General features: G+C 39.2%; 1 protein-coding gene across 2 annotated transcripts in view; it reads right to left on the reverse strand.

Annotated features, from left to right (window-relative positions):
* Window positions 1-25,374, reverse strand: part of ARP9 (actin-related protein 9) — a 312,878-nt gene that overhangs the window by 229,668 nt on the left and 57,836 nt on the right. For both annotated transcript variants that reach the window (XM_089438961.1, XM_089438960.1), the window contains exons 6-8: window positions 10,998-11,124; window positions 3,015-3,223; window positions 2,663-2,783 (exon numbers count right to left, since the gene is read on the reverse strand). In XM_089438961.1, coding sequence (XP_089295087.1) covers window positions 2,663-2,783; window positions 3,015-3,223; window positions 10,998-11,124 — 457 coding nt within the window. The remainder of the gene's footprint in view (window positions 1-2,662; window positions 2,784-3,014; window positions 3,224-10,997; window positions 11,125-25,374) is intronic.

Consider the following 25,374-nt stretch of genomic DNA (forward strand, 5'->3'; position numbering starts at 1 on the left):
TGACTGATACTGGTTGCTCACTAAAATCACCCAAAGATGAAAAATCCACAACAGGAAAAAGCATTTGATTTGATCCATCAAGCCCTCTAGCATCTGGAATACTCAGCCCATCTCCACATTCACCAAGAGGAAATAAAATAGCCTGAGACAAACATGGCTTATTTCCTTCTTATATCTCACACAATATCACAATAGTATTTTTATTTTGTTATTTTTGTTAAAGACCCCGACATCACCCCACGTTTCCTAAAAATTGGTGGGGAGCTTTTGCATAGGAAGCTCCTGCGTATCCCCGCTCCCTTGTCCCCACGTCCCAGAAACTTGATGGAACATTGTGATAAAGGCAAGGTTATTGTTGACAAAGGATAATAGATGCTACTTTCAAGTTGTATCTATGCCAAGTTACTATCAAATCAATATATTTGTATGTCAAGTCACTATCAAGTATATATAGAACCAATTCACAACAAAAGTCAATGATTGACTTAGTGCATTTATTCCTTGAAGATGCTCACTGATACACAATGAGATTACGGTGAGAATTACTGTCATATATTCACAACCATAGGTGATCATTGTATTAACGGTAAATCTTAACTTTGCTGCCTTAACTGTTCTAAAAATTTGGTGCCCTAGATGACTAATGAACTGTTATAGGCCCTACAGAACTTGGGACAATATGTGCCCTAAAGAAGCTATAGCAAATTATACCTACACTTAATTTCAAAATGAGACACCATTTGTTTTCTGCTATGTGACCTAGTCATCCTTCACTTGGACAAAGGTATACTTTAACAAACTAGACTGGTGAATGATTCAGTTATATTAAGATAAGAGAGAATGCTAACAATTTAAGTGAGCTCTATTGAAATAATCGCTATTACCCAATCTATTACAATAACGGTTATCTATGTGTCAAGCAGCTCTTAGTTTCTTTTATACAATCCATCTGAAATTGAATGCGTAATTCATATGAGAACCTAATCAATAGTATTGTGCCTTGAACCTTTCGTGCCATCATTATTATCTATTCATTTTGTAATAGATAACTATTTATAATTTTCTACTTTTATATTATCTTATATGCATGATAAGGGGCCCCGGTAGATGCCAACAAGTATTCCTTAGGATGGTATGCAGGTTGGTTATTCAGTAATAATGGTTGGTTTTCTGAAACATTTCTATTTGTCCCGAAGATCACCCTTCACAAGCATACGCATGCCATGTTTGTAACAAATTAAATGAGTTCCATTTACCTCTCTAAATGCAAATCGATGGAAGATATTTGGGAAAGGAAGGAAAGTTCATGATAACATGCCTTGGGTATCTGGGTTATTTTAATAATTAAGACTCAAGTTAACTGAAGCTTGTGTTCTTGTTCTTGTCAATTAGCTTGTACATTCGTCTTTATGGACATCATAAGCTTAACTATATTGGTTGTTTTCTATTCACTTGAAAACCATAGTTCATGTTAAAGTTCTAGTTTTGCTCCCTCTGTTTTACTCGCAGTATCACTCTTTCTCCTCACTGTAAAAAGGTTGGAACAACAGAGGTCATCCAATTTGGATTGAAATCGCGAGACCTCTCTTTGATAGCTCATTCCTTGGGCTTGTGTAACTACAAAGTCTGAACATAGAGTGCAATTTTATGACCATGATATTCACATTCACACTGCAACCAACTTGGATCAATCTTAACCAGCGATCTATCAACATTGATATGATCATGATATCAGATTGTAGTTCTGCATTATGTCTCTCTGTGGTGCTTTGCTTTGACATCAATGACAACATCTCAACAATTTTTGAAATTTTGTGATGTATATGGTCTGTACATTTATGACAATTATCCACTGATATATGTAATTCTGCCTGCTACAGTGATCAGTCATGGGTAGTATTGGACAAAGGATTGTTGGGGCTTTTTTTTCGGAAGTGGCTACAGTCCACTAATGTACTCATTTTTGGATATAATAATAATATCTGGTTTTTTTTCCTTGGAAAAAAAAGAGTAATATATATATATATATATATATATATATATATACACACCCTGACAGACCCCTCTCTCCCCTAAATTTCCCTAAAACTTGAGGGTACTCCCACATGTCTGCCCTGTGCATCTCCCCACACCTACATCTCCCCATCCCTGAGTCTTCGTGAAACACTGCTGTTAGCTTTTGGACGCTAAGAATAGTACTTCAGAATAAACTAGTGCACCTGACCCAGTAAGATTTGAAACAAGCACCAAATCGCATGGAACAACAATGGCAACAATCTCTCTCTCTCTCTCTCTCTCTCTCTCTCTATATATATATATATATATATATATATGTTGCAAAAGTTGGCCTTGGAAATAAATCAGCAAAGGCCGGAAAATTGAAAAAGTCATAAGAGTCAGGAGAAAATCAAAAGAATCAACAAAAACTTGGCAAAATTTAAAAACTCTGGTTGAAAAACTCGCAATTTGGCGGTTCTATCGGGATCTAATCCTGATTTTGCTAACACTGATATATATATATATATATATATATATATATATATATATTCTCACAAAGAAAATAGTTTCAATAAAAAATTGTTTTAGTAATATCCATCAAGGTTTAATTAAGAAAAGAAAAGAAAATCTATTTGAAAACTTTTAACAAACAAAAAGAACATACCACGATTGTCAAATGTTTCTGAAACAACTAAAACTGCAGAAAACATATGTCGATTCTTTTGAGATATACGCAACTTTTCCCTTAAAATCCAATCCCAGATGCGGTAAAGATCTTCAGAAATCTACCAAGAAAAAGAATACGAGTAAGAAAGACATACTCTTTACCCTAAATGCATTTACATTGCAGTCGTGGATCTCCAACCATGCATGACAGATTTGAAATTTAAAATAGTCAATATCCATTCACTAATTAGAATTTTGCTTGTGAGATAGAATGCAACTTGCAAAAGCAACCAGCAGTCATTTCATTCAGAGTTATTGTAGATAACTACTTTAAAACAATCTCATTATACCTGCTGCACTGAATAAAACTGAGAAACATTAAGATGGCCTCGACGAATCGGATGCCGCAAGAAATATGGTTGATCAGGAGCAATCTTCAGAGCCTCATCACCGCATATAAAACTTCTGAAAGTATCGGTACAATCATTTATTTCATCATCTCCAGAGTCGTTGACTTCATCCATGCCTTCTGGTTTTTCTTCATTCATATTTATATCAGCTGCAGAGTTTACATGAAAAAAATAAGATTCAGAAATTTCCTAAGGTCCTTCCTTTGCCACACTAAGAAAGCTGCTTCCATTCCCCAGCTATGAAAATAACACGTGGAAACAGGGGTGACTTCACTCTGAAAGTAGTGAACAAGAAAGTGTATCCAAGTCACCTGTATACACATTTAATTATCACCAAAATTTTCATATAAAAAATAACGGAAATATGCAAATTTTACTTACAAATAAATTATAATAATACTTGGTTGAATTTATTGTGAGTTGTGACACTGAACATTGTGAGTCATGACATTGAAAATTTCAGATGATAATAAGAGAATCCTGTGCCATAAAGGAATTAGTGGCAAGGGCAAATTTACATATATGATGATTGAAAGGCCAAGCAAATGTCCAACATCTGAAGGACACAGTCAGAAGAAAAGGCAGTCGTGAAATTTCAGACAAGTACCAGTTAGAAACTCAATTAAGCTCTGGCTCCATACAGAAAAAATTATGATCAAAGCTAACAGTAGTGTAATATGGAAAATATCAGATCCAATGACCTTTTTGTTAGGACGCTATCACTTCAAAAAGAGAACTGTTCATCAAAGCACAACATTCAAAAGTTGAAGGAGTTGAATACAGGAAAACAGTACTGCAGGAAAGGGAAAGGGAAACGGGACAACTTATTTTTCTTTCATTGACAGCAACAAACTGGGCCCTCAGTGCCAGAATATGACAGGGCATTTAAGGAGAAGCAATCAGATGCCATGAAAAGTTGAAAACTTCCTCTGTTAAGAGTTTTATCACCTTTGTTTTTTAGTGATCATGCCTGCTTCTCATTATTGTATTGATGTATTTCAGTTCATAAAATGGATTGCACTTGGTGTTATTTTGGTTATATGAACCCTTGTTATATACATGAGAAACTTTGCATGGTTGCATATAATGGTTTGGATTCACATGGATACACATGAAAATATATGTTTCTTTTTTCAAACTTTCAATAATTTATGAATTTTCCTTGAAAGAAAATTATATATATATATATATATTCAACTATGAAAATGTGCATGGCTCATTAAATCAATAAAATAAATAAATAAAATTATATATATATATATATATATATATATATATATCCCAAGTGGCTAGCTGACAGTGTTGCATGAAGCAGGGATGAGACAGAAACATTTTTTGGAAGTTAAGTGTCGAAAAAGTGATAAACACTCGTATTTGTACATAAATCAAGATAGATATGGCATCCATAGTACATCAATGGTTAATTATTCGAGCATCAACAATCTAGATTCTAGCAATTACAAACAAACATCAAAATTTTAAGCATATCACAAATAGTAGAAGGTAGAACATATAAAAATTTTAAGCATATAATAGGAAGTAGACCATTAGAAGATAAAACATTCAAATAACTTATCTAAAAAGTCAGCAACTGTCAACATGACCAAATAGTAATGTTTACAAAACAGGCCACCTGGCCATCACCAATTGCACATTAAAATGGGAAGACTTACAAGCTTACAAGCTCAAATTCACAACACTAAATTCTAAGGCTCTAATATATCATCTATGGACTATCACGAAAATAGTAGTGAATTCTGAATCTATCTACTAATATCTCCTCCTTATACCACCACAACCACTATGTGAACCTCTACGTGGTGGCAGTGACGAAGTTGGTGGCCATGGAACTGAAGATGAAGCCCTTACTATTGTTGTTTTAGACTAGAACATGGGGACCATGGCATTGGATGGGGTTGGCATCTCAACACAATCATCATTATCTTGGATAAGAAGCATTGTTATGAATAAAATATATTTAAAAATAATATACATATAAATAATGATGATAGTTGTAATAATGATTAGTTAATTAGTAATTAGTACTAAAGAGGCATGTCTAAATGGGACATGACCTTCCATGAACAGGCACTAGCCTAGGGTATATAAGAAGGCCCTCACTCTCATTTGTATCATCATTCTCATTCAAACATTTTTAATATATATTCGTGTATCTTCAATGGAGATCCACATATTCCAAGTCTTTTGGAGTGTTAACCTGCTATAACGAACTTTGTTCATTCCATTGGTATCAGAGCATTCCTCTAAGTAGACGAACTTTGTTCGTTCCATTTGGTATCAAAACCACATATGATCCAAGTCTTTGGTCTTCAACCTAGCGTCAATGTTGTTGTCGTCACAAATGAAGCACTTTGCTACACAAGATTGGAGTTTCTTCGTCGTTGATTCGTCAGAGGTCCCTGGCCTTTTATAAAAAAATAAAAAATAAAAATAAAAAAAGAAAGTTAAAAAAAGTTGAAAATAAATATATTGAATATATATATATATATATATAATAAAAGGAACAAAAATATATATATATATATATAAAGAAAATATTAAAAAAATAATCAAAATAGAGATTATTTAACAAAAAAAATATATATGGACACCAAAAAAAGGGAGAAAATTTTGAAATTTATAAATAAAAATTTTACTGTTGTCAACCACCGTACAAACTTCCAGCGACTCACTTAACCACTGCGTCGTCCACTTACCGTAGACCCTCAACTAACCACGGCATTGTTTCCCGCTAACCCAGACGGCCTCTACAGCTCCAGCCCACATCCGATCACTGTCACAGCTAAAGGATCTGCCCACCGTAGCCACCCGACACCCTGCCCTCATTGTCCCGTTGTCTGCACCATTGCTCTGTCAATTCGAACTAAACATAGCCAGTCGTAGCCACTAACTACAACGTCGCTCGACTGCAGCGTACCCTTGAAACACCATCGCATCCATCGTTTGCAACTGCCCGACCAATCGCCAGCACCATTGAATACCTGTTCATTCCAATTTCAACACTAGCCACTACCACCACTATCAAATTTCTACCAATTCACCCATGCTATTGCGAAGGGCAACGAGTCAATCTAATATTATCGAGCATCGTTGTACCACATTTCAAAGACTTCATTCGAAGCCTCGCATCATTCCATAAAAATCAACCAATTACTCCCTTAATTATTATCGCTAGCGTCAAATGCGATTCTTTTATTTTCAATCTTGGTTATACATAAATGAATTATTCGCCAAAGGATTAGGAGTAACGAGTATAGCATAAAAACCATAAAACAAAAAAATTAATATATGCCAAAGGAAAATCCATTTTATAAGGTGTTTGGTTTATAAAGGAAAAATAAAAATAAATGGTAAATTAAAAATCGTGTCAGCTACCACCATAGAGTCAACTTAAAAAGTGTGTTATGAAAAGGGGAGTTAAAGTTAACAAGAATAAAGTAAGGTTATAAACTTATAAAGTTATTTAAAGGAGATAAAAGATTAAGAAAAAGAAAGAAATGCTTTATTAAAAAGGGTGACATATCTTTTGCGAGGATATATGAGAGTATAAAAAAGAAAAAGATAAGAGTATTATTAGTGAAAAAGGGGGTATTATTATTATATAAGGAAAAGTAGTTCTTACAAAAGTTAAAATAGAGTTAATTAAAAAAAAAGGAATACCTTTTAAGTTTGAAATTAATTGAAAGTTTGGGGGTAAATTAAAGGAAATATACTTCAAAGAAGTCAAGAAAGGGGAGAAGATGAGTTCCACACAACAATCATTATTTTGGACTAAATGTTAGTTTTGTATAACATATATTGAATATCCATGGATTCATAAAAATTGTGAATTATGTTGTCTAACATGTGAAAAATTATTTAATGCGAAAGAATGTCAAGATTATATACTGATGCAAATGACAGAATGAGAGGAAAAACTTGTAAAACTAGAACCAAAATTTTGCGTCTAAGGGACCAGAGACAAAATTTACTTGCGAAGGTCAAGAAGTCCAAGAAAAGAAAGAAAATATTAGAAGAAGAAAAGGAATGTGTCGAGAAGAAATTCAACAATATCCTATCCGATAAGGAAGAATAAAATTTGCGCTTAAAAGCCCTGAATGAAGGTTATTAGAACAAATCAGAAATCTAAAAGATGAAAAGCTTAAAAGTCAAAACATTGAAAATAAGGTTGATGAATCAAAAACCAAAGAACTCTTACGTCTGAGAAACCATAATCAAAGTCTACTCACTCAAATTAAGAAACTTAAGGATGATAAGAAATCATTAAAACAAATTAGAAGAACTACTCACAAAAGAAGTATCAAAGTCTTTAGACGTAACAGTCCAAGTCAAAGAAAAGGGAACAAACACAGATCCCATTAATCTCACAGTTCAGACAAATCCAAATCCAACTGAAGTGAGGACGTACTCAGAGGTTGCAGTTCAAACGATGGAAATTCCAAGTGATGATTCAGTGACCAACTCAACAACAACAGTACCCAAAGTAAATCAGGAAATCACCACAAATAGATTAAAGCAAGATCAAACTACAAGAGTTCCTTATTGACATCCAAATCACAAGAGTGGACAACTAAGACAATCTACGTATTCAAACCATTCAGAACAGAAGCAACAAAGTTATGTTCCAAGGAATACTGAAGTTTGTAGAGTCCAATCTTATGATAACAATTCACTACATATTCCTAGTCCTCGAAAGATTCCACAAAAGATTAATCTAAGATGGTCAGATCCATTCTCAGTGCGACAGTTTTGTTTATCATGCAAAGCATCATATTGTCTACTATCAACAAAGATGAAAGTTCAGAGACGAGAAGATATTCAAAACAGGAAAATAGATCAAGCCCTTTCATCAGTGGGCTCTGAGGACAAATATTTTTGAAGAGGAAGGCAATGCTATGAATAAAATATATATAGAAATAATATAAATATAAATAATGATGATAATTGGAATAATGACTAGTTAATTAGTAATTAGAACTGATGAGGGTTGCCTAAATGGGACATGACCTTCCATAAAGAGGCACCTGCCTAGGGTATAATAGTAGGCCCTCGCTCTCATTTGTATCATCATTCTCATTCATACATTTTTAATACATATTTGTGTATCTTCAATGGAGATCTAAATATTCCAAGTCTTTTGGAGTGTTAACATGCTATAACGAACTTTGTTCGTTCCAAGCATCCTCCAATTGCTCTAAATACAACACTCCATCCTCCAGATTGCCCTCCTCTGGATTTTTGTCCCAAGCCTTCAAGTTTTTATTTCTCTTTGCCTCCTTATAGTAATGGGGCAACAATTGCGAGTTGTAAAGAACCGATTCAATGCATTTGCCCAAGGCAAAGATCACATTATCCCTCACCTAACTAGGAAGAAGAAAGCCAAAGAAATGCAGACTGCGATCATTGGTCTCTATCAGGGTTCCAAGTCAGATTTTGTGGTCTCTTACCTCACCAATTTTTCCACAGTAAAAGAAGAGTTGGCTGGTGTGGGTGAGACAGTCACAGATAGGGATATGGTGAATTTTGCTTTGTTAGGTTTCACTGGGTAGTTGTAACACGTGTTGAGATATCTTCGAGGAACAATCTAGTATAGGTTGAGTTATATTCAGCGGGATGGAGTGAAGTTGGAGGGGTACACCGATCAGATTTGGCAGGCAATACAGCTAAAAGAAAAGCACTTCTAGGTGTTCTTTCAATCTAGGATCAGGAGCAGTTTCTTGGTTCAGCGAGAAACAAAGATGAGCTGCGCTAAGTTTTGCTAAGGCCATATACATGGCTACCAAGTTAGTAACATGTGAGGCCATTTGGCTTTGGAAGCTCCTCGTGGGGCGGTTGGTTCAGGAGATGAAGTCGACTATCATTCACTGTGACAATCAAAGTTGCATCAAGCTCTCTGAGAATCCAATGAGTCATGACAAGTCGAAACACTTTCAAATCAAGTACCAAATCATCAAAGAATGTGTACAGAAGGGGACTATGAAGTTGCAGTACATACCTACAAATGAACAGGTAGCAAACATCCTGATCAAAAAATTGATGAAGGGCAAGTTTGTATTCTTCGGGGATAAGTTGGCTGTTGTGCAAAACACCTTCCTCACTAAGACAGAGTGTTGAAATTGTAGCTCAGAAGGTGATTCTTGATTGCTCAAGTGCCATGACATGTAGCCAATCACCTAAATTCACTTCAAAGGTTAAATTTAAATATTTCCTAAATTTGAACCTTTGACTAAAGTCACTAATTTAATTATTTACTTCACTGGCCAATTTTTATATAAAGAAAAAAAAAGTCAATGACAAATTAAGTCATAACCATCAATCTCAAGAGTGGAGAAGCAATCTCAGCCCTCCATCACTTTGGAAATTAGGCCGGCAGCTATATGAAGAGGGAATCGAGCTGTTGAAGGGGCATTCGATTCAGCACAAGAGGGACTGGGCATTCAGCTGAAAACCAAAGGGTTGAACTAACAACAAAAGGGGAACAGCACACAGGTTGACTTCAAGAGCAACTAACCAGGCAAAAATATCATACTGTACAGCCACGAATTTGTTGGGCCATATAGCGATTTCTCTGGGCCACACGAGTTGTTTAGAACAGGGCCATACAGGGAAAATACTGAGTTTTCTGCCGCTGTAATTTTCTGGGAAAATTCCCTTGCTGTAATCATTATTTTCAGAAGCTGAATAAAGCACAAGTTTGCTACACACACTGGTTTCCTATTACTGTTTATATGTTTGGTTTCACTATTGTTTTTGCTTCTGCTGTGCATGTTAAGTTTAGGAAACCAGTGTGTTTAGTGTATAAAAGTCAGATCTGAATTTTATTTTATTTTCTGAGCATATTTTACTGGGCACTAAATTTAAATCTGGGTCCAAAAGAAACAACATCTGCCTTTCTTCCTGCCTGTTTTATCTTTCTCAACTCCCAGCTTACATGGGGTTTAAAGTTATCTTTGTTACTCGTGTTCAGCCTACAATCTCTTCCTTTCCATCCAGCCAACATTGCTGACCTTCTAATACTGATCTCCTACGTTATATTTTGTAGTTCCCTTGCTGCAGATTTCTTCCTTTTGTTGATTTTACCCCTACATCTGCCTTACCCCGTTTTATCTTTCTTAACTCAAAGCTTACCTGCAGTATAAAATTCTCTTTGTTACTATCATGTTTAGCCTCACTTTCTTCCTTTCCCTTTTCATGTTCAACATTCAACGCAGATTTCCCACATAAGGTTTTCACCTAGAATCCATTCACTCTTTCTCAATACCATATTCTAAATATGAGTGATCATATTTATTTGGTTCTGTGCTATTTCACCTTCTTCTGGTTGGCCTTACCATTTGGAAAACACGATTTTTTTCTTAATCATTTCCAAAATCAATAACTTTTACCAAGCTCCTCCCAAATGCTTGAATTCCTATGATCAAATTCTTCGTAGTGTTCCATAGTTGCCTCTAGTTTCCCCTTGTAATTTTTGACATTATCTCTACATGTGACCATACTCGTGATAAAAAACAAATGTTACTCTCAATAATTAATGAGCAAATGCCCATCCATAAAACATGCCTATTTTCCAATGATAATCCATTACTTCACTTTGTTCCTGTCAGCATTGGGTCCATACATGCCTACTTCCCAATGATAATCCATTACTTCACTTTGGTCCCGTCCGCATTGGGTCCATACATGAAATAAAGCAGAGTTAACTGGAAGATAGGCAGTAGAGGATGCAGAGGGTTAGTAATCTCAGTTTGCATTACATCATACAAATTGGAATATAGAATTCAAGGTAGGAAAAAGAGGACTAAGACCATGTTCATCTGCAGACATCAATAAAGCATGTAAACATTCAAAATAAGCTGTAAAGAAACACAGAAGAAAAGAAAGAAGATTACAGAAAGCTATTACCTTCATCATCTGCATCTATTCCATTATCAGGAGAATTTGAATTTTTCTCTTCTCTGACATGTGTCCATGAAAATATTGTCTCTTCATTCAGCTTTGATTGAGAATTGTAACCATCAGAGTGATCCTTCTGTTTAAACATTACAACAACAGATTGGAGCACTGACAGAACATCAATTTAAGAAAATGTTTTAGCTACTATTGCATCACACACTATCTCAATTTTGATCAAAATTGACATCCTGAAAATTCAAATCCCATCCTTCCAGGTTTAAGGATAAGTGATCCATCATACTTCAAACGAGACCCCAATTTATATAAAATATTTCCTATGAATGAAAAGGACACAATGGACAAATCCGTGAAAGAAAACTGCATCATTGCATGTCATGTGGGCTAAATGCAAAGACTTTGATTGAGAAAGCATTGTTATTGCAGACCTACATAACTATGTTACAATTAACTAATTTTATCGCTGTCTCCAGATTCTGTTATGAATAAATATATAGGAAATAATGTAAATGATAATAATCATAAATAATGGGATTGTAAAGTCTATTCCATAGGAGGGAGATAACAGAGCGAGCGGCTGAGCGCGACCAGGTCTGCATCTGCGAGCCTCGGCTCCCCTCGAGACCCGCCCTTTGCGGGCTCTAAACCTGCGATCCTCCTCGCTTCTTGCTGCTCCTGCAACCTGCGGACCTTCCTGCTTCAGATCTGATCGGATCCAAGACAGCCAGTCGTCCTTCTGGCTAGGGTGTGGCCTCTGCTGCGCTGCCCTTGTGGCGGCCGGCATCAAACCTGATGGAGTCTCAGGGCCAAGATCTGCCCTCCGGTCCTGCCGTAGATGCATTTAACCAGCTCCTGGCAGGTCTGCCTCCGAAAAAAAGAAATGATGCCTCCAAATTCGTCAAGAAACTAGATGAAATTCCAGAGATCTCTTTGCCTCCGGAGACCCCCATGCAAGTAGCTTTGTCGCTGGCGGATCGGGGACTTATTGGCCAATTCACGGGACTTTGGCCCTCCCCGAAAACTACAGAGCAATGGGTTAACAGGAACTGGGCGCCCCTGATCAGTCAAAGTGTTACCTCTTACTTTCTAGGGCGAGGGTATTTTCTTTTCGAATTTACCTCCAGAGAGGACAAAGACCTGATCTTTCGAAATGGACCATACTTCATGGGTCCTCAGGGTCTCTATCTGAACAAATGGATCCCAGATTTTGACCCAGCGGTAGATGTTCCCAAGGCTGTTCCAGTATGGGTTCATCTCCCAAATCTACCGGTTCACTGTTGGAACTGGGAATCCTTGAAACACATTGGCAACTCCCTCGGGAAATTCATAGATCGGGCAAGCAACAAGGATCAGTATGATTGTGCCAGGATCTATGTGGAGGTAGATCTAGAGGAGGGTTTACCAGAAGCAATCAAAATCAAAGTCGGCAGCTGGTCCCATGTGCAGATCTTGGATTATGAACAGCTGCCATTCAAATGCAGGAAATGCCACGTGTATGGGCACTTCGCCAGAAACTGCCCGTCTAACCCAGAGCCAGAGAAAGGAAATGAAGAGGGTTGGAACCAAGTAAGACGAGCTAGAGCCAACCACAAGGGGCAGAAACAGGGTGGACCATCCGGCAAAGGCAATTTTCAGGTTAATGCCCAGAGGCCCCCTACCAAAAAGGCGCAAGAAAACAAATTTGACCTTTTAAGCCAACCGACAGAAGACACTCCAGAGGTAGAGATCCAAAAGCCAGAATCCTCAAGGAAAAGCTCACCTCCAGCTTCCCCCAAAGAAGTTGAAAACCCCAAAGACACGGTCCCAGAGGACGAGGAAGAAGCTCCCTCGGCCTCACTCAAAGGAACAAGTCCCGAAGATCCAAAAGGCATGATCATAGAAGATGAAGAAGAAGAGCAGGAGACGGAAGAATCAGAAGAGGAAGGAGAAATAGGGGAATCCCACACCCCGGTAAGAAGATCAACAAGAGGCCGGAAAACAGACAGGGAAAAAAGGGAGCAGGAGACTTACAAAGAAAAACTCCAGGGCAGTCAGCCAACCTTGGAGAAAATGCTAGCTTCAAAGCCAAAGATATTGAAAAATCCGCCCCAAGGCTCCAAGGGAGCCCACCTGAAGCATAAATAATGAAGGTCATCTCCTGGAACTACAGAGGGATGGGGAGCAAAATTAAAGAAGAAGCCATCAGAAGTCTAATCAGGACAGAAACCCCAGATCTACTTCTCGTCCAGGAGACAAAGCTGGAAGACATAGCCTTCCTTCAAACAAGCAAGAAAGTCTGGAATAAAAGCGAAGCAAGAGCAATCTCTACCCGGGGCGCCTCAGGAGGAATAGGTACTCTTTGGAATATCAATAAATTTACAGTTCTACTCGAGGCCAGGAATACCCATTGGTTGATGCTGAAAATGCAGAACCTGGATACTAAGCAAATGTTCTGCCTCTTCAACGTTTACTCTCCAGTCAACGTTGGGGAAAAAAAGACTGTTGGGACTCTATAAGACAGCAAGCAGACTTGACAGACCTGGAAAACATAATAATTGTTGGCGATCTCAATCTTACCCTTCACATATCAAAAAAAAGGGGAGGCAGCATAGTTAGAGATCCTGCTAGAGAATGGGTGGAGGACATAGTGCAAGACTGGGATTTGTTGGACATCAAACCCTCTTCAGGTAAGTACTCTTGGTCTAATAAAAGAGTGGGGCCTGGCCACATTGCTGCCAGGTTAGATAGGTTTATCATTCAAAGTTCCTTTCTGTTGCTAGGATTAGAGCCTAGAATGTATATTCTTGCCAACAGCATCTCTGATCATAAGCCCATAAAGTTTGACCTGTTAGCTCATCATGATCTAGGCCCCATCCCATTTAGGTTCTGCCCTCTTTGGGTAAAGGAGAATGATTTCATGCAAACAGTCAAGGAATGTTGGAACCAACCAGTCAAAGGATCGCCATTCTATATTTGGGAGGAAAAACTCAGAAGGGTGAAAAGAGCCCTAAAAAGATGGGCCAAAACGCTGTCCAACCCAGCCACAATAAGGAAAACCATTAAAGCAGCTCTTGTTTCTCATCATAATGGTATGGAAAACGCAATGCTTACAAAGGACTCATTAGAACAAGAAACCCATTTACAACAGCAATATCACAAGGCCTGTTTAGCTGAAGAAGAGTATTGGAGAATGAAATCTCGGAACCTCTTGCTCAAAGAAAGGGATAGGAACACTGCTTATTTTCATAAACAAGCCCAGGCAAGGAAATGTTTCAATACTATCTCAGAAATTAAAGAGGAGGGAGATATCCATAAGGATTTTGAGCATATAAAGAGAGCTGCGTTTACTCATTTCCAGAATCTATATAGTGAAGACAAGGACCCAAGTCACTATCCGGAGCTGTTAGTCAATATACCCTCTGTAATTTCTCAGCAAATTAATGAATCTCTGGAGGCCAAAGTCACTAAAGATGAGGTGAAAAAGGCTCTCTTCGACATGGATCCGGACAAGGCCCCTGGGCCGGATGGTTTCTCTGCTAGATTCCTCCAAACGTGCTGGCCGATTATTGAAAAAGATCTTCTCAAAATGGTACAAAAATCCCAAAATATTCAGAAAATCGGAGGCAGTACCAATTCTGCGTTTTTAGCACTCATACCCAAGGAAAAAGGTGCCAATAACTTCAACAGATTTCGGTCGATTTCTCTATGTAATACAGGGTACAAATTGATCACCAAAGTAATTGCAAACAGATTGAAGTTTATCCTCCCCAAAATAATTCCAGAGAATCAAGGAGGCTTCATCCATGGAAGGCAGATCGTGGACAACTTTCTTCTGGTCCAGGAAGCAATACACTCAAGTCTACTCCGAAAAGAGCAAGGTATGGTGATCAAACTTGATTTAGAAAATGCTTTTGATCGAGTCAATCATAGCTTCCTTTTGAATGTTATGTGTAAGCTAGGTTTTGGAACAAACTTCATTAATTGGATCCGGGCTTGCATCTCGGAGCCTTGGATAGCTCCTCTTGTTAATGGAAGAGCCACAGACTTCTTTAAAGCCTCAAGAGGACTCAGGCAGGGGTGCCCTCTATCCCCCCTGCTCTTTGTCATCCAGGCCTCAGCCCTCAGTTTCCTACTAGATAAAAAGTTGCAGGAACAAGAAATTAATGGTCTGCGCATTGCAAGAGGAACCAAAAATATCAATCATGCTTTATTTGCAGATGACACATTGCTGTTAGGTCCCGCCTCTGTTCCCTCTGCCACAAAGTTTAAAGAGGTCCTGGATGAATTTAGTGAAGCTTCAGGCAGTGTTGTTAACAAGAGCAAATGCCATATTTTCAGTTGGAACACTTCGCCTAGACTGCTATCTGCCATATCCAGATGTTTGGGCTTCGAAGCCTCCTCCTCCTGGTCGTCCTTTAAATACCTGGGCCTCCCAATATCTCAAAAGAGACCAACCAGCAAAGATTGGCTTCCACAGTTAGAAAAGTTCAAGGCAAAGATTCAAGCCTGGGGATATTCCTGGCTGAATGCTGCAGGCAAAACAGTCTTAATAAAGTCTGTTCTCAACAGCTTGCCCCTATTCCAATTTGCAGGTCTCCTCGCTCCGGCAACCATACTAAACAAAATGGAGGAATACATAAGGAGGTTTTTTTGGAAGGGAGGGAAACAAAATGAAAAAAAGATCCCTCTTGTCAGCTGGGACATCATCTCCAAGCCGTTGTGGGAAGGTGGCCTAAATTTTAAGAATCTTCGTCAACAAAATGTAGCAATGGCTGAAAAAATCGTGTGGAGGATCATCGCCCCCAATCCTGGCTCGACTCAAAAGGTGCTCTGGAAAAAATATTTCAGAGGTTCAAGATCCAGACGCTTAGAAAATGTGATTCACCTGTCTAATTCGACATTGCTCAAAATTTAGGACAAAGCCGCATCTCTAATCACCGCCCACTCCTACTGGATACCAGGCAACGGTAAAAAAATCAATATTTGGTCGGACAGAATCATGAACAAAGAGCCAATAGAAGCCAGAGCCTCCATTAACTCGCTGCGCTGTTGGATGGACAGAGAAGGAATGAAATCTCTGTGGGATATTTCATGTTGGAATAACTCGATCTGGGCAGGCTGGAAGCGATTAAATGTGTCGGACAACCTGAACTCTGAGTGGACCACGCTGTTAGACGCCCTCCAAGGATTGGCTCCCACGCAATCGAGGAAGAGAGACGAGATGGGTTGGGGGCCAAAAGCCAAAGGTTATGCAGTCGCGCAAGGGTATGCCAAATTGAACGAGAAACCTCACGTTCCTCCGAATCCAGCTCCATGGCAAGGCGTTTGGCATCAGCCCTCATGGCCCAAGATCGATTTCTTTGCCTGGGTCTACTGTCACGGGAAAATATTAACTTATGATAACCTGCAGAAAAAAGGCTTCCACGGCCCTTCCATGTGTCCTCTGTGTAATGAAAGCGTTGAGACAGCAATCCACCTAATGCTAGATTGCAGCTTCTCCAGGCAGATTTGGTCCTATTTTACTCATGATCTGGACCCAAATTTCACTGTCCCTTGCTCCACTTCTGATCTTTTCGTTGAATGGTCAAACAGATTCCCAGGTCCTCCCCCTAAAAATCTGATTATCAAGGCAACATGGGTTGTCCTCCCAAAAATCATCTGTTGGCAATTATGGATAGAGCGCAACAAAAGAATATTTAGAAACACAAAACAGAGCCACAAAGTCCTGGAAACCAAGATAAAAAGCCACATAAAGGAATGCTTGATTGATATAAAAGACGACACCAACCTCAGACAGCAGGATATAGCATGGGGATCAACACTAGAACTCCAATTTCAGCCAACAGTCAAAAAAGCCCTCATTATCAAAGAATGGCAAATAAGAAAACCCAAGAATGACTTTCAAGAGTGGCTTAAATCGCAAGCAAGGCACTTCCTATTCTTTGATGGAGCAGCAAAGGGAAATCCGGGCAAAGCTGGTGCAGGAGGTGTTGTCCTAAATCAATCCGAGGAAAAAATTCACTCCTACGCCTGGGGACTAGATTACACAACCAGCATTCAAGCTGAGGCCTTGGCCCTCTTCCAAGGACTCAAGATCCTCAAAGAACTGGACATAAATGAAGCAATTGTCACAGGTGACTCTCAAGTCATTATAAATGCAATGGTTACCAACACCCCAATTCAGGACCTCAATCTAGCAATGCTGATTACCAGGATCAAAGGTATGGAAAACAGCTTCCAGGACTTGAAGTACTATCACGTGTTGAGAATTCATAATAAAAAGGCGGACATCGAAGCCAATAAAGCTGTCCTTCTCTCTGCTGGGATCAAGCTGAAAGAGGATGAACAATCATGGGATCCCATTCCATAAATACATTGCTGCCATGTTCTATTGTCTGCTACTAAACCAATTTGTTTGTATTTCTAAGTGGGGAAAGTCTCCGAAATTAACTCAGTGGGGGTCTATCCGAGGAAGAAAATTGTAAGCTTCAGCTACATCCTTAGCAAAGAAATGCAGCAGGACAAAGAAGCTCAAATTGTAATCAGATTTTGGCATTCTGCCCAAGATTAATACAAATCATCATAACCATTCCTGTAAAAAAAAAATCATAAATAATGATTAATTAATTAGTAATTAGGTTGAAGAGTCATGTCTGAATGAGACACGACTCTCCATGAAGAGACACATGCTTGGTATATAAGCAAGCCTCTCACTCTCATTGTATCATTCTTATTCATACATTTAATATATAATATTTGTATCCTCGTGGATAACTTTATACTCCAAGTCTTTTGGAGTAATTAATTTGAAGAAAGAACTTTGTTCGCTTCATTTGGTATTAGAGCAGTGGATCCTCTGGCCACTCCACCGCTGCATAGAGCTATGTTCTCCGATCCAGGTCTTTGACCATCAAATTCATCAACATTGTTGCCGTTGAAGCGTTTCGCTACGAGAATTTGGAATTTCTCCATTTCGCTATCAAGCATTTGGCCATTCAATAATAAATTAATATATAATTATTTAAATTAAGTTAATTATTAAATATTATCATTTACATTAGTTTACCATGCTACGTATCGAGACCATTCAGACCAAAAACAACACACTAATGTTCCAAAGAATAGTGATGTAACCTCAATTTTGTCCTATGATGACAAGTCGCTACAAAATTCGAGTGATCAGACTATTCCATAGAAGCTTAATCTAGGATGGTCTGATTCCTTCTCAACAAGCCTCTCACTCTCATTGTATCATTCTTATTCATACATTTAATATATAATATTGGTATCCTCATGGATAACTTTATAAATTATATTTCAAGTCTTCTGGAGTAATTAATCTGAAGAAGGAACTTTGTTCGCTTCAAAATCAGAATGAATTTAGACTTTTATTGAGGAAACACAACTATTGCAGAACTACATAACTATGTTACAACTAACTAATTTCTTTGTTGTCTCCAAATTCAGAACGAATTTAGAGATTCCCATTTCCTTGATTTATATTTTACCTCCACTTGACGTGCACTTAGCACTGGTAGTAAACCTATATGTCAAAACTTGCAAGCATTTTTTTGAGTCTAGACTTAGGATTTGTTACCCGCCAAAATGGGTAACCCTTTAGGAGAAAACTTTTTCTCCTATCTTGGAGAGTCAGCTATACACATTGTTCAACGAAGATGATATGCCACATTCCTCCACCATCTGCACTAGTCATTCCTCTCACCATCTGGGATTCCTCTTGAATGAAGATGGGCTACTACTCAGCAGGTGCTTTTAACCATTTTGCAATCAAGTGCTTTTAATCAATGTTTTGGGCATTCTAACATGGAAAAAAGGGTGATCTAGATAATTGGCCAATCTTGATTGTAAGTTTGGTCTCAACTTACCAGGGGGGTTATTCAGCCCTAGTCCAGTGGAACCTCCTTTAAGGCCTTGCAGTTATAGGAGAGGAACTACTTGGAAAAATTGGATTGAAGTAGCGTGTCCATTACCATTCCATACATATCATATTTCATCAATCCCCGTGTCCATTACCATTCCATACATAACATATTTCATCAATCCCTTGATACCACCTCCATCTTTTGGATTAACTATCATTGGTTCATTGGGCTTTGGCACTCACATATCCACATCCTTGAGTAGGGCTAGAAAACTTTGCCTTTGAGGTTGATAAAGATACATGAATGAAAAAGCATAAGATGGCCACAACAAAAGAAAAAGAAGAGTTAAAATTTAATAAATGGTTGCAACATAATTAACACATGGGCAAAAGCCTAGCATGAGCTCTACCCCATCATTAGCCATCACACGGTTCCTGAGCACTTGACACTCGATTTCATTATAAGGAGCCCATTATATGTCCCAACCATGATGAGTGAGAAGCTAACTCATCTTAAAGGATAAAATAAATGTTATATCATAAAAAGCAAGCTTTGATCCTTGAGCTATGCACCATACAAATGCATTATCAAAAAAAAAAAAGTAAAGCCACATCGAGGGGTGGAAAAATCAGGCCGAGAAAAGGAGTAACTCATGTGTCTACGATTACTCCCCCCATTACATCTATTCAGTCATTCCCCTCTATTGCGACTTATTCTAACTAACACTTGTGGATTGAAGGGTTGACCTTGGAAATGTCATCTCCCCTTACGGAGATGGAAGGTATTGAAATATGTAACTAGGTTCGGTCTTCATAATATTCTATGTACTATTGATTTTATGTATTTGATATAAAGAGAAAGGAAAATTTATTATTATTATTTTATAGCATGGGATTCATGCTCAAGGTCAATTTGTTTTAGGTCAAGCACCCATTGTGTGCTTCTAGGATTTGTCATAGAGTCAAAGAGTGTCATAGTCTCCCTCCAAAACCAAGTCGGCCTACAAGAGAACAAGTCGACCTCATTAAGGGCTATTCGAGCCTCACAGAAAGGGTATATATAAGAAGCATTGGACCTCACTTGGAGAGACAATCAATCAAGTTCATCGAAGCACACACAAGGACAAAAGGGACTAGCGAAGAAGACGAGAACAAAAGGAAGAAAGATCGAAGTTTTCGAACTGTGATTTTGGGCCACATTATCTCACACATGCGAAGAAATTAGGGCACACATTGCAGCTACAAGACCGAAATTACAGTCGTCTAAAGGAGCTAAAGTTTGGTGTCATAAGGATCAAGTTTGAAAGTAGAGTCGCTAAGGAGAAAGGAGGACCCTAAGTGAAGGAGGAAGGAGACCTATTTCATCATATTATTCCCACACATGCGAAGTTGTAAGTATTGCAGGAAGGCCGAGCATTGCAAATCTGAAGAAGGAAGCGAAAAAGTGTTGCAAGGATCAAATTTGAGGACTTAGAGAAGTTTGACTATAAGTTGACTTTGTTGAAGCAAAAGTACATTAAAAGAAAGGTTGACTTGGTCATGGAGGGATCTTGGGTCTAAAGGTATTGGAATTCATCATTTGAAGATTCTATAAGAAGAGAAGAATTTCTTGTGGGTTTTCCTCTCTAGGAGAGGTTTCGGTTGTGGCTGGCAACCTATATCCCATGTCCATTTATGTTATTGATCGTCATAGTTTGGTAGTTGTTCAATGATAAGAACATTATAATAGTCATGAGAAGAAGAAGCTAATTATAAATACTACAAGTTGAAGTAAAGAACTTCACAAGCAGTTATCAAAGTAGAGAGAAATCACCCCAATCTAACTGCCATAGATTTCTCAACAGAAGAACCTAATAAGGTTGATTACCTAGCCACCCTTATATGGGAATTGGTCTAGTTAGATATTTGAAGGTGACCCTCGTTTGAATTACTATTATGCCCTTAATAGTTAAGTATGCTCCACTTAGATGCATCTATGGTTATTGTCTCTAACAAATGGTTGCTTTCACTTGAGTTTAAGATGGTTTTTCTTGGTGGTTTTACACATAGAAGTGGGGGCCTTGAGGGCACGCTATTCTACTCCTACTCCACATGATGCCAAGGCCATAATACACTTTTGAAGAGCATGATGACCTTGTAGATGCAACATTTCCCTTCTACAACAAGCATTGGGCACTTTGATGATCTTGGTTGTTGATGGACATGCTAGAGCACCTTCAGATGCCAAAAAGTTGATCTAATCTTGCTTAGCACTGAGGATTCTTGATGATGTACTAGAGGACCTAGTATGCAACTAGGTTGGTGTTGACACTACTTGATGGGTATGCTTTGATCCAGAGTCCAGATGAGGATGATAATCCCCAAAATGATTAGGGAGAGCTCATTGTACTTGATGGAGCCCCAACGCTGGAGAGAAAGTACACCATGTCATATAGATGACAGCCATCGAGATGACACAAGGTAACCATAACTAGCGTTTGGAACATGTAGATGTTTTGAGGCTTAATTAGAAGACCCTTCCTCAAATTGAGGTTGATCATGATGCTTAGAGACTAATCAAATAGTTCCATTGCACGTTTGGAGAATTTTGCGCCTTAAAAGTCCATGATGTCATGCTTAGAGAGTCCTTACAACTCACACTTGCGGGAAAATGTTGGCATTTTTTATTTCGTGTTAAGTGTGTTGGCAGTTGTTGTCATTGATGTCAAGTTTGGCGGGGGGGTGCCTATTGAGTCTATTAACAGTGTGTTAAGCTTATGAAGTCATTGATGTCTTGGTTGTTTGTTGAGTGTTGGATTTGTAGTCGAGTAGCCTATCTTTGAAGGCATTTTGCCTATAGGTACCTTGTTCAAAAGCGCATGAAAAGTGTTTAGTTAGAGAGCTTCCCAAAGGCATATCGCATTTAGTCTAACTCCACATGAATGAAGAGAGACCTGAGTTTGAAGTGATGGAGTCCCGGCATGGTTCCATAGGAGGCAAGGTTCCATTGTGTTTGAAAATTATCTGGTCATCTAGGGTCCACGACATGCAAAGTGTTCTTGATCAAACATAGACCAAATGAGAAGATTTGACGCTTGTTAATTAAGTTAATCGTGGAGATTAGTAACATAATAGGATATCTAGTCGTCAGAGGGATGGAACATGCAATGCGTTATGGTCATCACGCTCGCCCGAATGGGTGAATTATGAAGCAGATTTAGATCTCACAATGCCAAACAACTTGTGGACCCTGACATCGCACCACACATGGAGACAAATTGTAGTGACAAAGTGGTTAACACAGCTCAGGATGATGATGCGGCAACAAAGGATAAGACAAGTGGCATGATGACATGGCAGCCAAAGGTCAGGACACGTGGCACCCATTTCAACATTTTTTGGTGGCCAAGTGGCCCTTTTCCACAGACACGCAACATGACAAGTGGCAAATTGTTAAATTATGGTATGTTCTATGCCCAAGAGCAATTTACTTCAAATCTTCTTATTAGCCCAATATCAATTTCCAGTATAGCAATCACATCAACATGATAGTAAAATGCAGAGAGAACATAAATGTAAACAACATAAGACAAGCCAAGACAAGAGACACAAGATGTGGCACCAGCCAGGGACAAACCCCAATGCAGGGAGACCCTTTGATCAATTCTTCTATATTCTTCAATAATTCAGCAGAGAGAGAGAGAGATAGTACAATATCACAAATCTGTGATTCTGCAACAGCAATAATAAAGCCCTAACTAGCAATGAAAAGGCTGATCAATCAGCTCCCAAATGTCCTTACGACAACCTAGGAGAACTCGGTCTCGAACAGCAATGATGGGCAGCCCAAAAAAGACCACAAAGTATGGTCAAACAACAGTCAATGCAACTGCAGCTCTGTGGTCAGCACTAACCAATCAATGTCGGTCAAATCCGTGGTCAAATAGAGGTCAACGTTGGCTGTTTTAAACTGCGGCTTGCATGAAAGAGACTCCCCACACTAATCCGCAGTCAAAGGTGCCCTTACGCTGGTCAACGCTGATGAAATAGCCCACCTGCACCTCGGTCAACCTAAGTCAATGCTACCAAGACAGAACTACGTCGTCCTTCCCACATGAGAGAGAGGTGCTCCTCCTACACATACCCAAACAAGTTAGGAGAGAAAATAGATGTGAAGATGACATGAGTGTCATAATGCCTCAAGGTCTCCTCTTCTTATATGCCACATTGAGGATTAGCTGGGGGTGTAAAACACAACTTTACTTGATGGCCGACCTTGAAAAATTGTCAAGAAATATAAATAAATTCATATCTCCATGAATACATGTCGGAATCGGATGATCGTTAGATCAATCCTACACCTCTCGATGAGAGGAATCCAAGAAAAATAACAGTTGCCATAAATGAGGTGACCCACATGGAGTTTGGCCATAGTTGCCAATTTTAACACTCCCTCTCAACTAGGGAGAACTCCATCTGCCAATCCATATGTCTGTCAGTACTATCTCGGACATCAAATGCACTAGCTTGCACTGCTCTGCTCTACTGAACTATGAAGAAGAAGAAATGATCGAGAATGTATCATACCATCCTCTACTGACCTGAAGTCAGTCCCCATGAAGATAATCAGTTATATCACTCTTACCGACCTGAAGTCAGTTCCAAATAAAGAGAGTGTCCCATACCACTCTTACTGACACGAAGTCAGTTCCAATTAATCCCAAATCAATGTCATCCTAGCATAGGGAGTACGGTAGATACACGATGGATCCATTGGTACAACTATGGTCCCTATCCTCATTTCCCTACTCATTGGCCAGATAAGAGGTACTTCCCATGAGTCCCAGACTGCATGGGTGGGATGTCTCGGCAGGAGAAGGATGAACCACTCATCCTGCCTACATGTCGCCACAGGGTGTCACAGGGGAACGCTGAACCATTCACCCTGTACATAGCACACCACTAGGGGACGGTGAGTCACCCTATAGTCACTCGTCGCTCCAAGAAGTACCCTAAGCCCCTCAAAGCTCCCAATGCTCAATGTATGCATCACTCAACGACTCTTAGTCGTTCTCGGAAAGTCAGGAATTTGACCTTTCCCAGGGGCTTCAAAATCTCAGCGACCTGCGCATCAGTGCCAATATGATGGAGCCTTATTGCTCCTCATTGTACCATATCCCGAATAAAGTGGTACCTGATATCGATGTGCTTGGAGCGATCATGAAATACGAGATTCTCTGATAAATGAATCCCACTATGGTTGTTGCAGAGGATCACGGTAGTATCCAACATATGTCCATATAGCTCATTGAAGAGCTTCCTCAACCAGACAGCCTCACAGGACGCCATACTCACAGCAATGTACTTTGCCTCAACGGTGCTCAAAGCCACCGACTTCTGCTTCCTACTCATCCAGGATATCAAAGCAGAACCCAAAGAGAAACAGCACCCGGAAGTGCTCTTTCGGTCCACCACACTACCTACCCAATCAACATCGGAATATCCATGTAGCCTCACATCTCCGGCAATGTATCTCAGTCCATGAGTGATTTTGCCCCTAAGATATCTCAGTAGATTCTTGGCACCAATCCAATGTGAGTGATGAGGCTCAACCATATATTGGCTCAACGTGTTGATTGCAAAACATATATCCAAACAGGAGTTCACCAAGAACATCAATGCTCCTATGAGTTGATGATACTCAAAATCATTTCCCAAAACTGGTCCAGCAGCACTACCGCATAACTACTTGAAGTTAAGCTCCATCGGGGTAGTCACGGGCTTGTAGTCCACCATACCAAATCTCTCCAATATCTTCACCACACATTTTCCATGAGATAGGAAAATTTCTCCTAGCCTTTGCCAAACCTCTAGCCCTAGGAAATAGTGCATTAGTCCTAGGTCTTTCATCTCAAATTCGGAAGCCAACTCCCTCTTACATTTGTGAATGAGAAGGTTTGCACCTGTTAGAAAGAGGTTGTCAACATACAACACAAGTATGAGAGGCTTATCATCTTCAGCCTTAAAGTAAAGGTTTGGATCAACTTCACTCCTAGCGAATCGCAACTTCATCAAGTAGCTATCGATCCTCTCATACCAAGCTCGGGGCGCTTGCTTTAGCCCATAGAGAGCTTTCTTCAACCTACATACATGAGATTCCTGATTATGAATCTCAAACCCCTCGTGTTGTTCCACATAGACTTCTTCTTTAATCGAACCATGCAAGAGCGCAGTTTTGACATCCATATGATGTAGGTTCCATCCTTGCGAAGCAGCAAGGGCTATGATCAAGCGGATGGTGGTGTATCGGGCAACAGAGGCAAATATCTCATCATAATCCACACCTTCCTTTTGAGAGAAGCCTCGAGCAACAAAGCGAGCCTTATATTTTTCAGCACTCCCATCAGCTCCATGCTTGATTTTGTAAAGCCATTTCAAGGTGACAATGGTTTTGTCCTAGGGTCTGGGGACCACATCACATACATCATTCTTCATGATGGACTCATATTCCTCATTCATAGCATCCTT

The sequence above is a fragment of the Pinus tabuliformis genome, chromosome 9 (genome assembly GCF_031772625.1).
Source record: "Pinus tabuliformis cultivar Carrire ecotype Pingquan chromosome 9, CPIR1, whole genome shotgun sequence".
NCBI lineage: Eukaryota > Viridiplantae > Streptophyta > Pinopsida > Pinales > Pinaceae > Pinus > Pinus tabuliformis.